Source organism: Pezoporus occidentalis, unplaced genomic scaffold (genome assembly GCF_034315485.1).
Source record: "Pezoporus occidentalis ecotype Australia unplaced genomic scaffold, CSIRO_AGI_Poc_V1 ctg17, whole genome shotgun sequence".
Taxonomy (NCBI): domain Eukaryota; kingdom Metazoa; phylum Chordata; class Aves; order Psittaciformes; family Psittacidae; genus Pezoporus; species Pezoporus occidentalis.
Window position 1 is genome coordinate 2484210 of NW_026913531.1, and position 13948 is coordinate 2498157.

Here is a 13948-nt window from a genome sequence, read left to right on the forward strand (position 1 = left end):
AGCAGGTATGACAACCAAACAGAAAAGAAAGAAAGGCTGTAACAATGAACAGTGCAGAAGTGAAAGAAACCGAATAAACCATTTCCTTAGATTTTTTAAACCTCCGCTCTTGAAAAACAGGTATAAGGATTATTTTGTTAGCAGAAAATGTTACATTTTCCTCTCTTTGGTGACCCAAACCAGCAGCATCCCACCTTTGACTCAGTTGATTTTAGGAACAAAAAAGGGCTGGAAAAGTACATAGAAGTTTTCCCAGTGAGCCCAGTGGTACTATATTTACTACTTCAGGCAAAGTGAAGTGCTGTTGCATCATTTCTACAACTGTGAAATACTGCCTATTGGGTAGAACCTGGTATTAGGCACTCGTAGGCCTGGGATGACATCCTTCTCCCATGGGAGTCAGTGGAATTTTTGCTGCCAGTGTCAGTGGAGCCAGGTGTTTACCCACAGGAAATGTTCTAGTGCTGACATTGACTTGCTGTGTTACAAGTTTTAAGACATGTAAATAATAGGGTGACTGATTCTTTCCAGCATTTTTATAGCATTTGAAATAACTAAAGAAAGATCTTGGAAAGTTCATTTCATGTGCAAGAAAAGCAAAACAGGTGCAGTATAGGGGACACACTCCCCATACGCACATAGGTGCAATACAGTTGGCAGCAACAGTTTACATTTGTTAAAGGTTTGTTTTGACTACAGATGGTTTGTAATATTGTTCAATATTGTCTCCAGGAGACCCAAACCTGATGTTTGAAACCTGAAATTCATGCACAGCAGTGTATTTGAGTGATCAGCACCAGTTAATTGCTTGCCCTGAAGAGATTTTCTGTTGATCATCATAACAATCACAAGAAGTGGTGGGTCACTGGCCTCAGAGTGAAGTTGCCAAAAAGTGACTCTGTAAACACTATGAATAAACGGAAGGAAAAAAAATCATTTATTCTGTCTGGATCAGCCTCTGCTGCCTCTACTCATACTAAATATTAGCTTACCTCTGAACAGCCCAGCCGATCTCAGTAGAAATAGTCCTGAAGTATTTTGCCTCCATGTATTAATTGTATAGCTCTGATACCAGTAATTTAAATTACTGGAAAGGGAAATAATTTATCCAAAAAGAAGACACTTTTATACTAGAAGGAGCACAGCCCTTTTCCCTGAAGATTGTGCTGGTAAAACCACATAAGAAGTACATACCAGCTTGATCAAACAAGTGAGGTCTCTGCCAGAGATTTCTCCTTGGTAGGGTAAATTAGTGCATCTCAACCCTGCTCCTTTGCCTGGATTGTTTAAAGCTAGATTGGGTATTTCAGTACTCTGCTTATCTCAAAGCAGCTGTTCAGTTACAAGCAAAAAAAAATGTGTGGAGACCAGGTACATGTGACTTCAGTATAAGATTAAGGACCTGGTCTTTATGTATATTCAGATTATTTTATGCCAACCTATGGAAAGGTGTCTCATGATGAAAGTGAGTTTTGACCATTTAAACAAAAGAAAAATAGTCCTGATGGAGAAATACAGTGGTTTTAAGTGCATTATCTTTGTAAGAATCAAACGATACATATTTTCTGGCACTTACAATTGCAGTTTGGGTGTTCAACCTGTCAGGGAAATATCTGACAGCTCTGTCATTCCTCTGAGCTTTGTAGGAGGTGTTGGAAGAGGCTGTCAGCCAGATCTGGAGGCCCATTGTATTTCAGTGAACAAGCTCTGTCAGACATAAAGGGAAGATGCATGTATAAATAAAATCCACAACTTTGTACATCTGAAGATTTACAATCCTTGCATCCTAGGTATAGGATCACCCTGCATTACTCTAATTCAACACTGCCAAGTGAAAAAAAAAAACAGTTCTGCTTCACCTTCCATATTTGTTTTTCCTCTATACTTTCGCTTGTGGTAGCACAAGCTGCAACAATGTGGTTCAACAGCATCCTCAAAAGGAATGGGCAATGCTGGGCTGATGGAGAGATAAGGAGAAATTCTTTTGGCAGCAACATCAGATGAAAATGAGTATGCTGGTAATATGACCTCAGTTGGGTTGTCCACACAATAAAGAGAAGATTCTGCTAAAAATTATTTCAGCTAAGCAACAACACAAAAATGATCAAATAAGTAATTCAGTGTGGAACTCTAGTAGTTGTGATATAAAGAAGCATCATTTTCTCTGTGAAACTCTTCAATTACTCTTCAACAAAACAAGGTACATCTAAATTATGATTGACTGATGACTTGACTTTGCGAGCGAAGATTTGGGAAGGGCTTTACCCACGCTTACTACAAGCACGATGACCAAGGGCATGTGAGATAGGCAAATCTGGTTGGAAAAAAGGGTGTTTAAGCAATCAGGAAGTTTCCGACCAGGACTGTCATCTCCTGAGGCAATATCAAGCGACCAAAGTCCTGATACGCCCACATGCAAGGTTGGATCTTCAGCTTCCAATGCACCTTGTCACCTGCCGTTTTGACCCTCACCTGTCCATTACAGACCCTTGCCTGTCCATTACAGACAAGTGAGAGGAAACCCTTCCAGCCTGCGCAGTGAATTTTTTAGGTGAGGTGCAGAACTGGCCCCACCCTTTACACCTGAGGTTTATCTGCCACGTCCTAGCTAGCTGCCCAGTTTGAAGTTAGGAGTTTTCCTCATAGGAGAAGGAAAACTCCTAACTTCAAACCCGGGCAGATGGAGCTCGTCTAGCCTTGTAAGGTCTTCCATCTAAGAGAAGGGCACTCTTACAAAACCTGCAACCTGAGGACTTTGCTGTCACATCTAAATTATAATAAAAGCGGAAGTGACAATGCGGTGTTAAGACAAGTCCCATCATTCAGGAGGGTTGAACTGCTCAAGGATAGGAAGGCTCTACACAGGGATCTGGACAGGCTGGATCAATGGGCTGAGATCAATTGCATGGGGTTCAACATGGCTCGGTGCTGTCTGCAGCACTTGCGTCACAAAAATCCCATGTAACAGGTGAGGGGAAGAGTGGCTGGAAGGGTGGCTGGTGGAAAAAATCCTGGGGGTTTCAGTTGAAAGATGGCTGAACATTAGCCAGTTTCTGCCCAGGTGGACAAGAAGGCCAGTAGCATCCTGGTTTGTATCACAAGTAGTGTGGCCAGCAGGACTAGGGAAATGATTGTCCCCTGTATGTGGCACCGGTGAGGCTGCACCTCAAATCATGTGTTCAGTTTGGGGTCTCTCACTACAAGAGAGATAGTGAGGTGCTGGAACATATCCAGAGAAGGGCAAAGAAGCTGGTGAAGGATCTGGAGAGCAAGTCTGATGAAGAGCGGCTGAGGGAGCTGGAGTTGTTTAGTCTGGAAAAAAAGGAGGCTCAGGGAAGACCTGAATGGAGGTTGTAGCAAGGTGGGTGTTGGGTCTGTTCTCCCAAGTAGCAAACAATAGGACAAGAGGAATTGGCCTCAAGCTCCGCCAAGTAAGGTTTAAATTGGATATTAGAAAAAAAATTTCTTTCACAAAAGGGCTGTCAAGCACTGGAACAGGCTGCCCATGGAAGTGGTGGAATCACTCTCTCCGGAAGTGTTTAAAAGGTGTGTAGATGTGACACCAAGGGACATGGTCTAATGGTGGACTTGGCAGTGTCAGGTTAATAGCTGGAGTCAGTGACTCAAAAGATCTTCAAGTTTTTTTCCAACCCAAATGATTCTATGATTCAACACCAGTGCATAGGAAAATAGGAATCTGTAGAGTAAGAGTAGTGAAGAAGCTAACCAGAATTTTACTGAAAACTCCTCTGAAGTTAAAAAGAGCAGTTGGGATCAAAGAGGTGGACTCTTGTCTTTGCTGAATGACATTTTTGCCATTTCCTTCTCCAGTCCAGAATTTCACCCAGTCCAGAGTATGTGTATTTTGCAGGGACACACTCTGGGAATACAGAGCTGATATAAATGACAACTGCTAAATTACATCACACAAAGGAGCATTGTGCAGAGACCCTGCATTGTGAAATTTTGAAGTTAGTCATAGCATCATCCTTCTGTACCTGGGATAATTAGTCGTTCCGAGAGCACCTGATGTGGTAATGTAACTTCCAGCACTGGACCCAGCTCACTCGTCAGTACCTCAGGGAACTTTGCACTGTGTAATGTAGGATATATATTTCCTGCTCTAAATGCAGGTGTGTTGTGCACAGATTTCCAGATACCCAGACTTACACCATCACTGTTAGAATGTGTTAGTAACAGATGCTCTCAAAGCTGTTTGCATTTTCATTTTTCCAGTCCATGCTGTGGAACTTAGTTGAGGCAAATTAAGATGAGCAAAATAATTAGCTTACTGTGTATCTTGTTATGAATGAAATCAGGGTAATCCTGGTTCATTTCTACGCTAAGCAGTCTCACTGAAGTAATATTGGATATTTTGGTGACGATGAGTTTTAAAATGTCTTGTGTAACATGTAATCTATGCTGTGCGTAACTTCCAGTTGAGCCCACAATACTTGATTTGGGAAGTCTGTACTTTATGATTTTAGGATTGTATTTGTAGTCTGCCTACACTGAGATATATTTTGAATTAGACTCTGCTGTAGTGAAGGTGTAGTATGCTAACAAGCAAACTATGCTGTGCTTTTTGTGAATGCTCTCCTCACATATAAATTACTGTAATTTAGGAACAACTTCATTGAATTCACAGGAATGAAATTATAGACCTGGAATTAGAAGAAAATTGGACTTCCAGTTTAAAATGGATGAATGTGTCCATCCAGGGGAAAAAAAAAAAAAAAAGAAAATAAGGTGCTTTCCTGTTTTGTAATTTTTTTAACAAATAGTTGTAAAAGCTATTTACAGCTTCTAGAATTGCAGAAAACATCCTGAAACTAAGAGAGACCAAGGTTTGGGTTTTTCTCCCGGACTTGGTCACTTCTAATAAATATTTCTCAATTTAACTCTACTGTTCTTCATCAAAAATAAGATAAGCAGTATGTGATAAACAAACAGGTAATGATGAAAAACAGAACAAACATTCTAGTAGTTGTCCTCATAATTTACAATAAAAATGGATATTTTTTTCTGTTATGTATTCAGTATTTGAACAAGATGAATTGTGTCTGCAGTACTTGCATAGTTCATTTGAATTAGTGCAGCAGAAAGAAGTAATAACTCACAAAGTTAAATAATACTAATGCAATCTGTGGGCATGGGAGAAAGAGGAATTCCATTCAGTCCTCTTTTAATTGCTCCTGCTGGCTTCTGTATTATGAAATATTTTTTTAGTTATTTAAGCTTTAAAATATGTGAGTTGAGTACAGTAAATGATTGACATGTTGGAATGTTTTTGTTACTTACCCTGGTAATTATTACTTAGCAAACTGAGTCTTCATGCCAAATGGACAGCCATGAATCAGCTTTGAAAGTAAATGGATAATTTCATGTAGGGAGCATCGTGAATTTGACATACAAAAAAAGCAGAGAGCCAGAATCTTTGTACCTAAAATGAAATGTCAGGTACTTGCCAGATTAATTCAGCACTGTGTGTGTTTGATCTGATCTTTGATCTTTACTTTCTTTTTGACCTTAATTGTTTGCTCTGCCCTGCTCCCTCTGCTGGAGTCTTGGATAAACTGAATGGCAAAATTGTTTCCTGAAAAGATTAATCATGCACGTACTTGTTTGCTTTACAAATGTTCTGCAGCCTAGATTTAAGTAAGTCTTTGATGGCTGTTTATATGACAGAATTGCCTACTAGGTTCAGGAATAATGCATGCTGTTTAAAATGACTTTGTTACAGAGCTTCTGCAATAATAAGCCATATTTTTCCATCTGTGACATTAGAAGAACCCACTGGCCGGTGCTGGGAGTGCAGAATTTTGGTCAGAGCATTTTGTTAGCTCGTGTTGAATCCAGACATGGTTATCAGCCTGGTTTGCTAGGATCTGATGTTTAGTATTCTCCCAGTGGGTTATGGGCCAGTACACAACAGACAGAGACAGAGCCCTGCTGACCTTTTGAAGCTTCCCTACATTCAAGGCACCTGATCCTTCCCGTCAATATGTATTTGCAGTTGCAGTGTAAGCAAAATGCGCTGCTGGAACAAGCACCACTGGTGTGCCAAGGAAAGGAAGGACAGTGTTATGAGGTAATGGGACTACTTTACATTTACTTGCGTAAAGCATTTTGTGAAGTGCACAGGCGCGCATAATTTCACTGCAGGGTCTATTCTCATGTGACCACCCAACATCATTTGCTTTTTGCAGGGCATGTTTTAGTACAAGGTGTAGGATCTCTAGAAACAATAAACTTCAATGTCAAGTAACAGAAATCTTCTGTAAAAAATGTGTAAGAAGTAATCCTGGTTTAGCCTTGCATCACTTCTATATTAATTTTTAAAAATAGTGGAACAGGATACATTGATGATAATTTGCTGTTACAAATAATATTACATGGGATAATTGATTTTTAAATATTTAATTTAGCGTTTGTCTTTATGAACGTGAAGAAGGGCAGAAATATCCATGCTATTGCCACTTGTTATTTACTGTGAATACCTTGATAGAGGGATTGCCTACTCCGTATAATGTCTATTATAACTCTCTTTACTGCTTCTTCCTGCAAATCTACCACTTTTTTCCTGGAAATTTTCCAAACACAAAGATGCAGTGCTTCAAATATGAATCATTTAGTGGAAATGTACATATTATTCATAGTTTTCTAGAGACCTTCAAAGAACCACAGATGAAGTTTGAAGCTAGTTGTGAGAAGAAATACTATGATTTAATTGTCAGGAAGCACTTAAATGCTTATTTATGCATGCTTATACTCTGCCCTGTGCTGCTCTGCATGGGTGTACTAAGCATACAAATTCATGACTACCAACTTTCATATTGATTTTGGAAGATAATATAATCTAGGACCATTAAAATGAAAATAGAAAATATGGTCATTGTTTTCTGAGGCTATTGGCAGTTTTTAAATCACCATTTGGAAAACCAATGTAAATGCCACGGGGCGAACAGTGTGAGCTAATGAAAAGGGTACTGCACAAGTCATCAGCATTTGGTTTCTCCATGGTGTGTAACCCGCTATTTGACTGTGAGCATGTCACTTTGCCATTAGGTGTCTTAGTTTCCCTTCTGTAAAATGATGGTAATTATTATTCTGTTTATGTACTGAGACCATTGAATGAAAACATGCTATAGGAATTTATTTGTAAGAAATAGGAATTGCTACTACAGTGTTGGCAAATAGATCTCTCTACTTGAAGTAGCTGTAGCAGATGAAGTTATTTTTAATATCCATAGTGAATCATTTGTGTTACTAGATGGCGTGCATTCAATAGCTAGCATAGTCATCCATCACAGAGTAAATTATTCTACAAAATTCATTGTCTTTAAAACTGTATTATTATATTAGTCCTGCAATGGGCAGACAGTTTGTACAATTCAGTATAATAGAAGTTGAGCATAGTAGTAGATTAACAGGTTGGTGAAAGCCAATAGAAGCCTTGTGTATATCCCAAGATAGATTTTTGTTCTCCTTTAAAAGGCATAAATATAATATGGAAAACGGATCCTCCAAGATGAATAGTCACTGAAACATCTCTTGCAATAACAGCTAATAACAGGTTAGTAACTTGGCCTGCAGACTCATCTACTGTATGTTAAGAGCTAGTTCACTTAATTTTTTTTTCTGGCTTTTGAGAATTCATTGTGAACTACTAACTCTTCAGATGGTAACTGAACATTTTCCCAGCATGTATGTGCACGGACAACAAAATTGGAGAGGAGAGAGCCCTGTTGTATTTGCCTTCTTGGACTCTGTTTTGCAAGTGCTTAGAAATTGCCCATATAGTCATGAAGAAAAAACAGATGCGTGGTGCACTTTGCAATATTTCCTGTTCTTCAAAGATTTCATCGCACATAGGATTCCCTTTGCAAGTCACCAGAGGGATGGCATGGTGATTGATGGGCACAGAGTATAATTGAGATATTATTATAGTGAGCTATGTTGGCATTGCAATCATTGAAGCAAAACTTTTTATCTTTTGAAAAGGTATAAGTTTCATTTGCAGTTATGTTACTTTTACAGCCAGCAGTTGGAGAGAGGCTGCAGGAGTGCCGGTGGGAGAACAGGTAGTGTGTTCATGTGGCTGTTCAAAATAGTGTATCACCTGTCCAGCACAGTATGTCAGCTTGTGGTGCAGGTAGCTTTCATAAAAGTAGATCTGGTACTATTGCTGTTTACATTGGGAGCATTTTAAAACTCAGAATATACTCTTACAGTGCTGCTCTTACTGATTTCAGTGGTGTTTGCATGTGCTGTGGTACTGTGATATAGGAGTAGTTCTGTTACACTAGTTTATTTAAAGATTTTCATTATGCTAATAACCGTTCAGTTTTTCATCACTGTAGCTTGTAAGAGTCTACCAAATTTGACTAGAAATGTTTGCAGTTTCAGCTGGTTTCTTCCAAGTATACATGTACAGGCACACAAAGGAAATTGAGGAATGGATCTGATATAAAATCAGAACCATTCCACTGAGGATAGTTAAAGATCTAGTACTTTGGTTTTAACATTTTTCAGCATTACACTACAAATTCTGATGTGCAAGCAATTGCAATCAGCAGATTGCTGATTTTGACAGGCTAACACTGAAAGGAGAAATCAGAATACCCATTCGATGCACTTTTTGAAAAGAAACCATTGCAGGTACATGACAAAAGACATACCCATTACAGTTGTTACTGTTCTTCATAGTAGTAATATGTAAGCCTAGAATTTACCAACTAGCTCTTCCTGGCTGTTAGCTATGCTTGATCAAGGTAAGAGCCATAAATCTCATTCTAGCTATGTCTTCTTAGCAATATGGTCCAAAGGCTGGCATGTTTGCCGAGAATCACCTTTATTTGAAGAACTGCAAGGAATGTCTGCTCAGCAGCCTGAACTTGCAGTATTGCTCACATGAGACCCAGCAACTGATTTCATTCCATTAACTTTTTGTTTCACTTCTTTGAACATCCCCTCAGAATATCTGTGTTTCATGAAACTTCTCTCATAAATCCCTTAGTTACTCCAGTGAACAAAAATTGGATTAAATGCATCCATGGTGATTGTGACCCAAAAGCGTATTCTGAATCTATAACCTATAAGCACAGATGAACTGCTTTGCCAGTGAAAGCAATGTGAGGTTTTTAGGGAGAAATAATGTCACCTCTTTAGCCAACTGGTACAGCTGGAAGAATTAGAGAGTTTTGATTTTTTGTGCCTGAAAGTTACTTAGCTTTTCCAGCTGCATCAGCTAGCCTCATCAGAGGTATTGCCTCTCTCTACAGTATTCTCCCTTATATTCTTAAACCCTTCTAGCTACAATAGTAACACATCACTGATATAGACTGGAATGGCCTGTGTATTAGTTACCAGTGTGTTAAAAACTAATTTGGATAGATGTTATTGAACAAATTTGACATAATCCCTGAGCATATTTAAAAGACGTGATGGTGTAGTGGTGGACTTGATAGTGTTAGGTTAATGGTTGGACTTGAGGATCGTGTGGGTGTTTTCCAACCTAAATGATTCTGTGATTCTATGAAATATGCATAGGTAATGTTTAGTAGTTCTGTTGCATAAAAACAACCTTGTACTTTATATCCCAATAAAAGAATAATCTGGAAAAAAAAGGAACCTGTCTAAGAGAATTAGATTATTTAACTGGTAGGTATAGAAAGAGCTAGCACTTGCTAGCTGAGGGGGGAGAAAAGAGGTTCTCCTCCATCACATGTTGTGGAACACATACTTTACCACGAGTGGAGTCCAAAAAGGACACTAGGATTTGGAGTTCACTATTGGCCCCCACCTGTGGGGTCTAAAGATGTTTTTGAGAAAAGTGTGTGTGATTTTCTCATTGTACATCAAAGCGCATAATGAAAGCCACCTTCTCTTCTTCAGATCCTTTTAGGCTATTGGGGTCTGGTCTGTATATTGTTTGTGACTTGGTGTCATCATGGGGTCCTGTGGGTGATACAAGCAGACAAGTACTACCTACTAGAAATTCATATGCAAGAAAAAGGCTTAAGGTTTCCCTGGTCAGGCAGAGCAGTGGTTGGTGCTGCCTTGAGCAGTGGTTAATGCTGGCTATGTAGAATGACCTAAATGTCTGTCTCTCTAAAGATAAATCACTCCCATCTTCCACCAAGGCTGTTTTTTTAAGTCTAAAATGTGATTTGGTATGTTTACAAAAAAACCTTTAAGACATGTTGAAAATCTCACAATTAAAATGATACTGTTAAAATATTGAGCTTATCTTAATACTCAGTAGTATATGATTCACTACGTGGATGAGGGTTTTTTTTGCCAAATAAATCCATGGGTTTGTTCCTTTGCCAGAATAAGTCCTTTGAGCCTTTATCAAAGTGAAATGGTAATAACCTGCTAAACAGTATGAAAGAATTTGGGTGATAAAATAAAGACTGAATTTAATAAGTACACGGTTCTCAAATTATACCTTGATTTTGAAGTGAATGTGGAGACCTTACCCAACAGTGATTTGATAATTGTTGTAAAGTATTAACACATTTCCTTTATTTCAGAATCTCTATGTGAAGCATGTTTTTAAATTATATATTTTAAAATTCAGCAAAAGATCAAACATCAAAATTAACTATGCTGACTAAAAGCATATATTCTGTAATGTGAAACAGACTGTGAGTAATAAGAACTAGATGGAATAGGAATAAGATGTCTACCCACCACCATACAGATAACTTATTTACCTTGTAAGCTCTCAACAGCTGGAAGAAATAAAGTTATCTAAATACTACCCAAAGTAGCTGGAAGCTGTAAGCACCACTACAAATATATATATATATATACACACACACACATATATATGTTTAAATAGTGGAGAGTTTTAAATTATCACATAATGTCTGCATAAAATATGCAGGTCTAATACTTTTATTGTAACGGTCTACTGGAATTTTGATGTAGTTGCGTAAATCATATCTTCCACACAATTTTATTATGCAGTCTGTTTACAGTTTTTACACTTAATGCAAAGCAATTATAGTGATACTGTGGGGCATGGGGAAGATAATGGAAAACAATGAAAAAGCATGTTAAGAATAAAAAGGTATTATATGAAATTTAGTCTAAAACATAGCTTGAATGAACCCTGACAGAGCTGATATGGCTGCCTGTTTCCTGTGCCAGGAACTACCAAGGAACCCCACCAGGAAGTGTGCTACAGAGCAGGATCACATTACACCCTTGTTTTATGGTTCATTTCACTTATTTAATGCAATTTGAGTACCTGCAAAAAAAGAGCACTCTAAAAAGGGGATGTTTATTATTTGAAAATATGTGATTTCTTTGACTCAAGTAACTTGGGTTCTGGGGACAGCTGATGTGCCTAATGTAAGGCAAGGCAAATCAGTACAACCGTGCCGCAGGTTGTACATCAAAAGAAACATGTTTCTGTATTCATGAAATGTAAAGAATGATGAAGGTAGTTTGTATCTGTGCACTTCTGCCTCTGTGCTTTCATCAATGAACTGTGCTACAGTACTACAACAACAAAAATCATAGTAGTTTTTCTTTACTACTCCAAGTAAATTTTAATACAGAACAGTGGTTTATTAAAGTTATGTAGAATAAAAGGGTTGTTTAGTGTTCCAGCTGATTTATAGGTCATGATGAAACATTCCAAAATCCTTGGAAACACGGAACACGCTACAGCCTATATTTGGTTTGACAAAGCTGTGTTCATATGAAGGAAAAATGTTTAATGTGCTAACTAGATAATGATTCATCAGTTCTGGCAGAGGAACTAATTTTTGTTAATGTAGTACTTAAAAATGTGTGGAATGAACAGCTGGATACCACAGTTGTGGCATGCTGTATTAAGTCTCTGTCTGTTTTCCCCTATAGTGATCTCAGTATGAACAACATTACTAAGCTGCCCTCAAACCCCGTGCACAATCTCCGCTTCCTGGAAGAGCTGTAAGTATCATTGTATCCTTGATGAGCATAGTTAGCACTAGACACATTCCTGTGTTTGTCTCTAATACTTACTGTGGGAACCAGATAAAACAGTGCAGGAAAGCTGTCAGCTTGATACTTCTGGCACATGCGGAAACACTTAGTTGAAAAAAAAAACAATTGCTTGTGATTCTGGAAATGAACTTATAAAAGAGTTACCGTGAGGCTACAACTTCTCTAAGCAGAGACAGAGCCAAACAAATTAAAATTTTTAAACAAGGGCAGTTTAAAAGAACTGGATTGCTTTTTGGAAATAGTTAAGCAGCAGGATATTAAAAGTTTGAATACTGGCTCATGTTTATTAAAATCGCAAGTAAAGCTATAATCAAAACCAAAACCTGCTGCCTCGTTCTGCTTGTGTCAAGGACAATTGAGTCCACATTTCATAGTATCAAGGCTTGTTGTCCTAATCGCTTTTAATTACTGTTTCCTTACCCTTAAATTTAGCATCCCTGAAGGCTGACTGTAAAATGCAGAATCCTGCAAAAAGCTTAGTTAAGCTATCTATCTAGTACATTCACTGAGGGGAAAAAGTACACTGCAAAAACTAGCTAATCAAGCGCAACATCAAAAGGGGAATGCTCGTTTGAAGTGATGGTGACTAATCAAAAGTGAAAAGTATTGTGCATTCATGAGACCTGGATTTGGCTGTGACCCTAGTTATAATGGCCCAGGCTTAAGAGAAAATTCAGATTCCTGAGGAGTGATGGAGACTCTGTAACTGATGCACCATAGGTTGTGTGGGAAAAAGCTGGTACCCACAATTTGCATGTATATCTCTAAAAGTTGATTAAAAGAATTGTCTAGGCATCCAGCCTCTTATGAAATGTGGTTTATAAGCTTTTAAAAGCAAAAGCCTCCTTTTTTTATAACATGTTTGGCTCCTAACATGCCATAAAACCCATGTAAGATATGCAAAGTCATGGTGCTGCCCTTCTTGCAAAACCATGGTGTATTTTAAGCAATGAAGTTTGTACCGTCCTCTGTAATTTAGGTGGGTATTGCACTGACAACTTTTGGTGTCCTTGTCAACACTCATTTGAATTTTGCTATCTGGTCTATGAAAAAGAAAAAAATTAGAAAAAAAAAAAATCTATTTGTAATGCTGTCTTTGAACTGTACTCTGTCCGCAGGCTGATTTTCCTTTCCTGTCTTTCTTCCTTTTTTTACTGGCATCACTTGTATTAGAAAGCATTATTGCTTTGAGATCTCTCTCTTCCTTTAATTCCTAGTTTTCTTTGGTTGTCATTGTCTGTATTGCTGTTGGTGCAACTTTCAAGTATCATACAGATATGGACATAACATAACATTACACACAAGTACTAACAGTATCAAGTGCTTATGAAATGAATTCTGCCACAAAGACCTTGCTTATGGATTTTTGCATCATGTTCATGTTTGCTTGTCTAATCTCTTGTCAACTGTAATAACCCTACTAAAAACTTCCAAAGAAAGATTTCTCTCCAGCCATTAAAGAGGGAAAAAAAAAAAGAAAAACTAAAGTGTGATCTTTTCCTGCAAGGAAATTCTAATACATTAAGCCAAGTTACCTTCACTCCTTCATTTTACAGCCTAAAGTTAGATGACCCAAATAAGTAAGACTCATGTCGCTGTTTGAGAAACTGTTCAGCAGTCAACTTCATCTTACTGATCAAGACCTTTGGTAGTGTTCTTACCTTATTCTTGGTTTGGGCCTATGTTTTCCACCAGAAATATGAAACTGCAATCCTTATAACCCTCCTCCAATTTAAGTAATTCCATTCCTTCATTACTGGTAGTACCAAAAAAATATTTATTTATTCACTATGTTCTGTTTTACATATATGCAGTCAGCTTCTCCATTCATTTCACACAAGCCAATAATTCCCATTTCTCATTAATTGTGATGCTGTTTTATGAAACCCTTACAGTTTATATTCACTTTTCAAATAAGCATAGGAAAAGTAAGCCTTTGAAGAGT

At 38.0% G+C, this 13948-nt stretch overlaps 1 protein-coding gene across 2 annotated transcripts in view; it reads left to right on the top strand.

The window, feature by feature from the left end:
- Nucleotides 1-13948, top strand: part of LGR5 (leucine rich repeat containing G protein-coupled receptor 5) — a 90414-nt gene that overhangs the window by 25605 nt on the left and 50861 nt on the right. For both annotated transcript variants that reach the window (XM_062613736.1, XM_062613735.1), the window contains exon 2: nucleotides 11878-11949. In XM_062613736.1, coding sequence (XP_062469720.1) covers nucleotides 11878-11949 — 72 coding nt within the window. The remainder of the gene's footprint in view (nucleotides 1-11877; nucleotides 11950-13948) is intronic.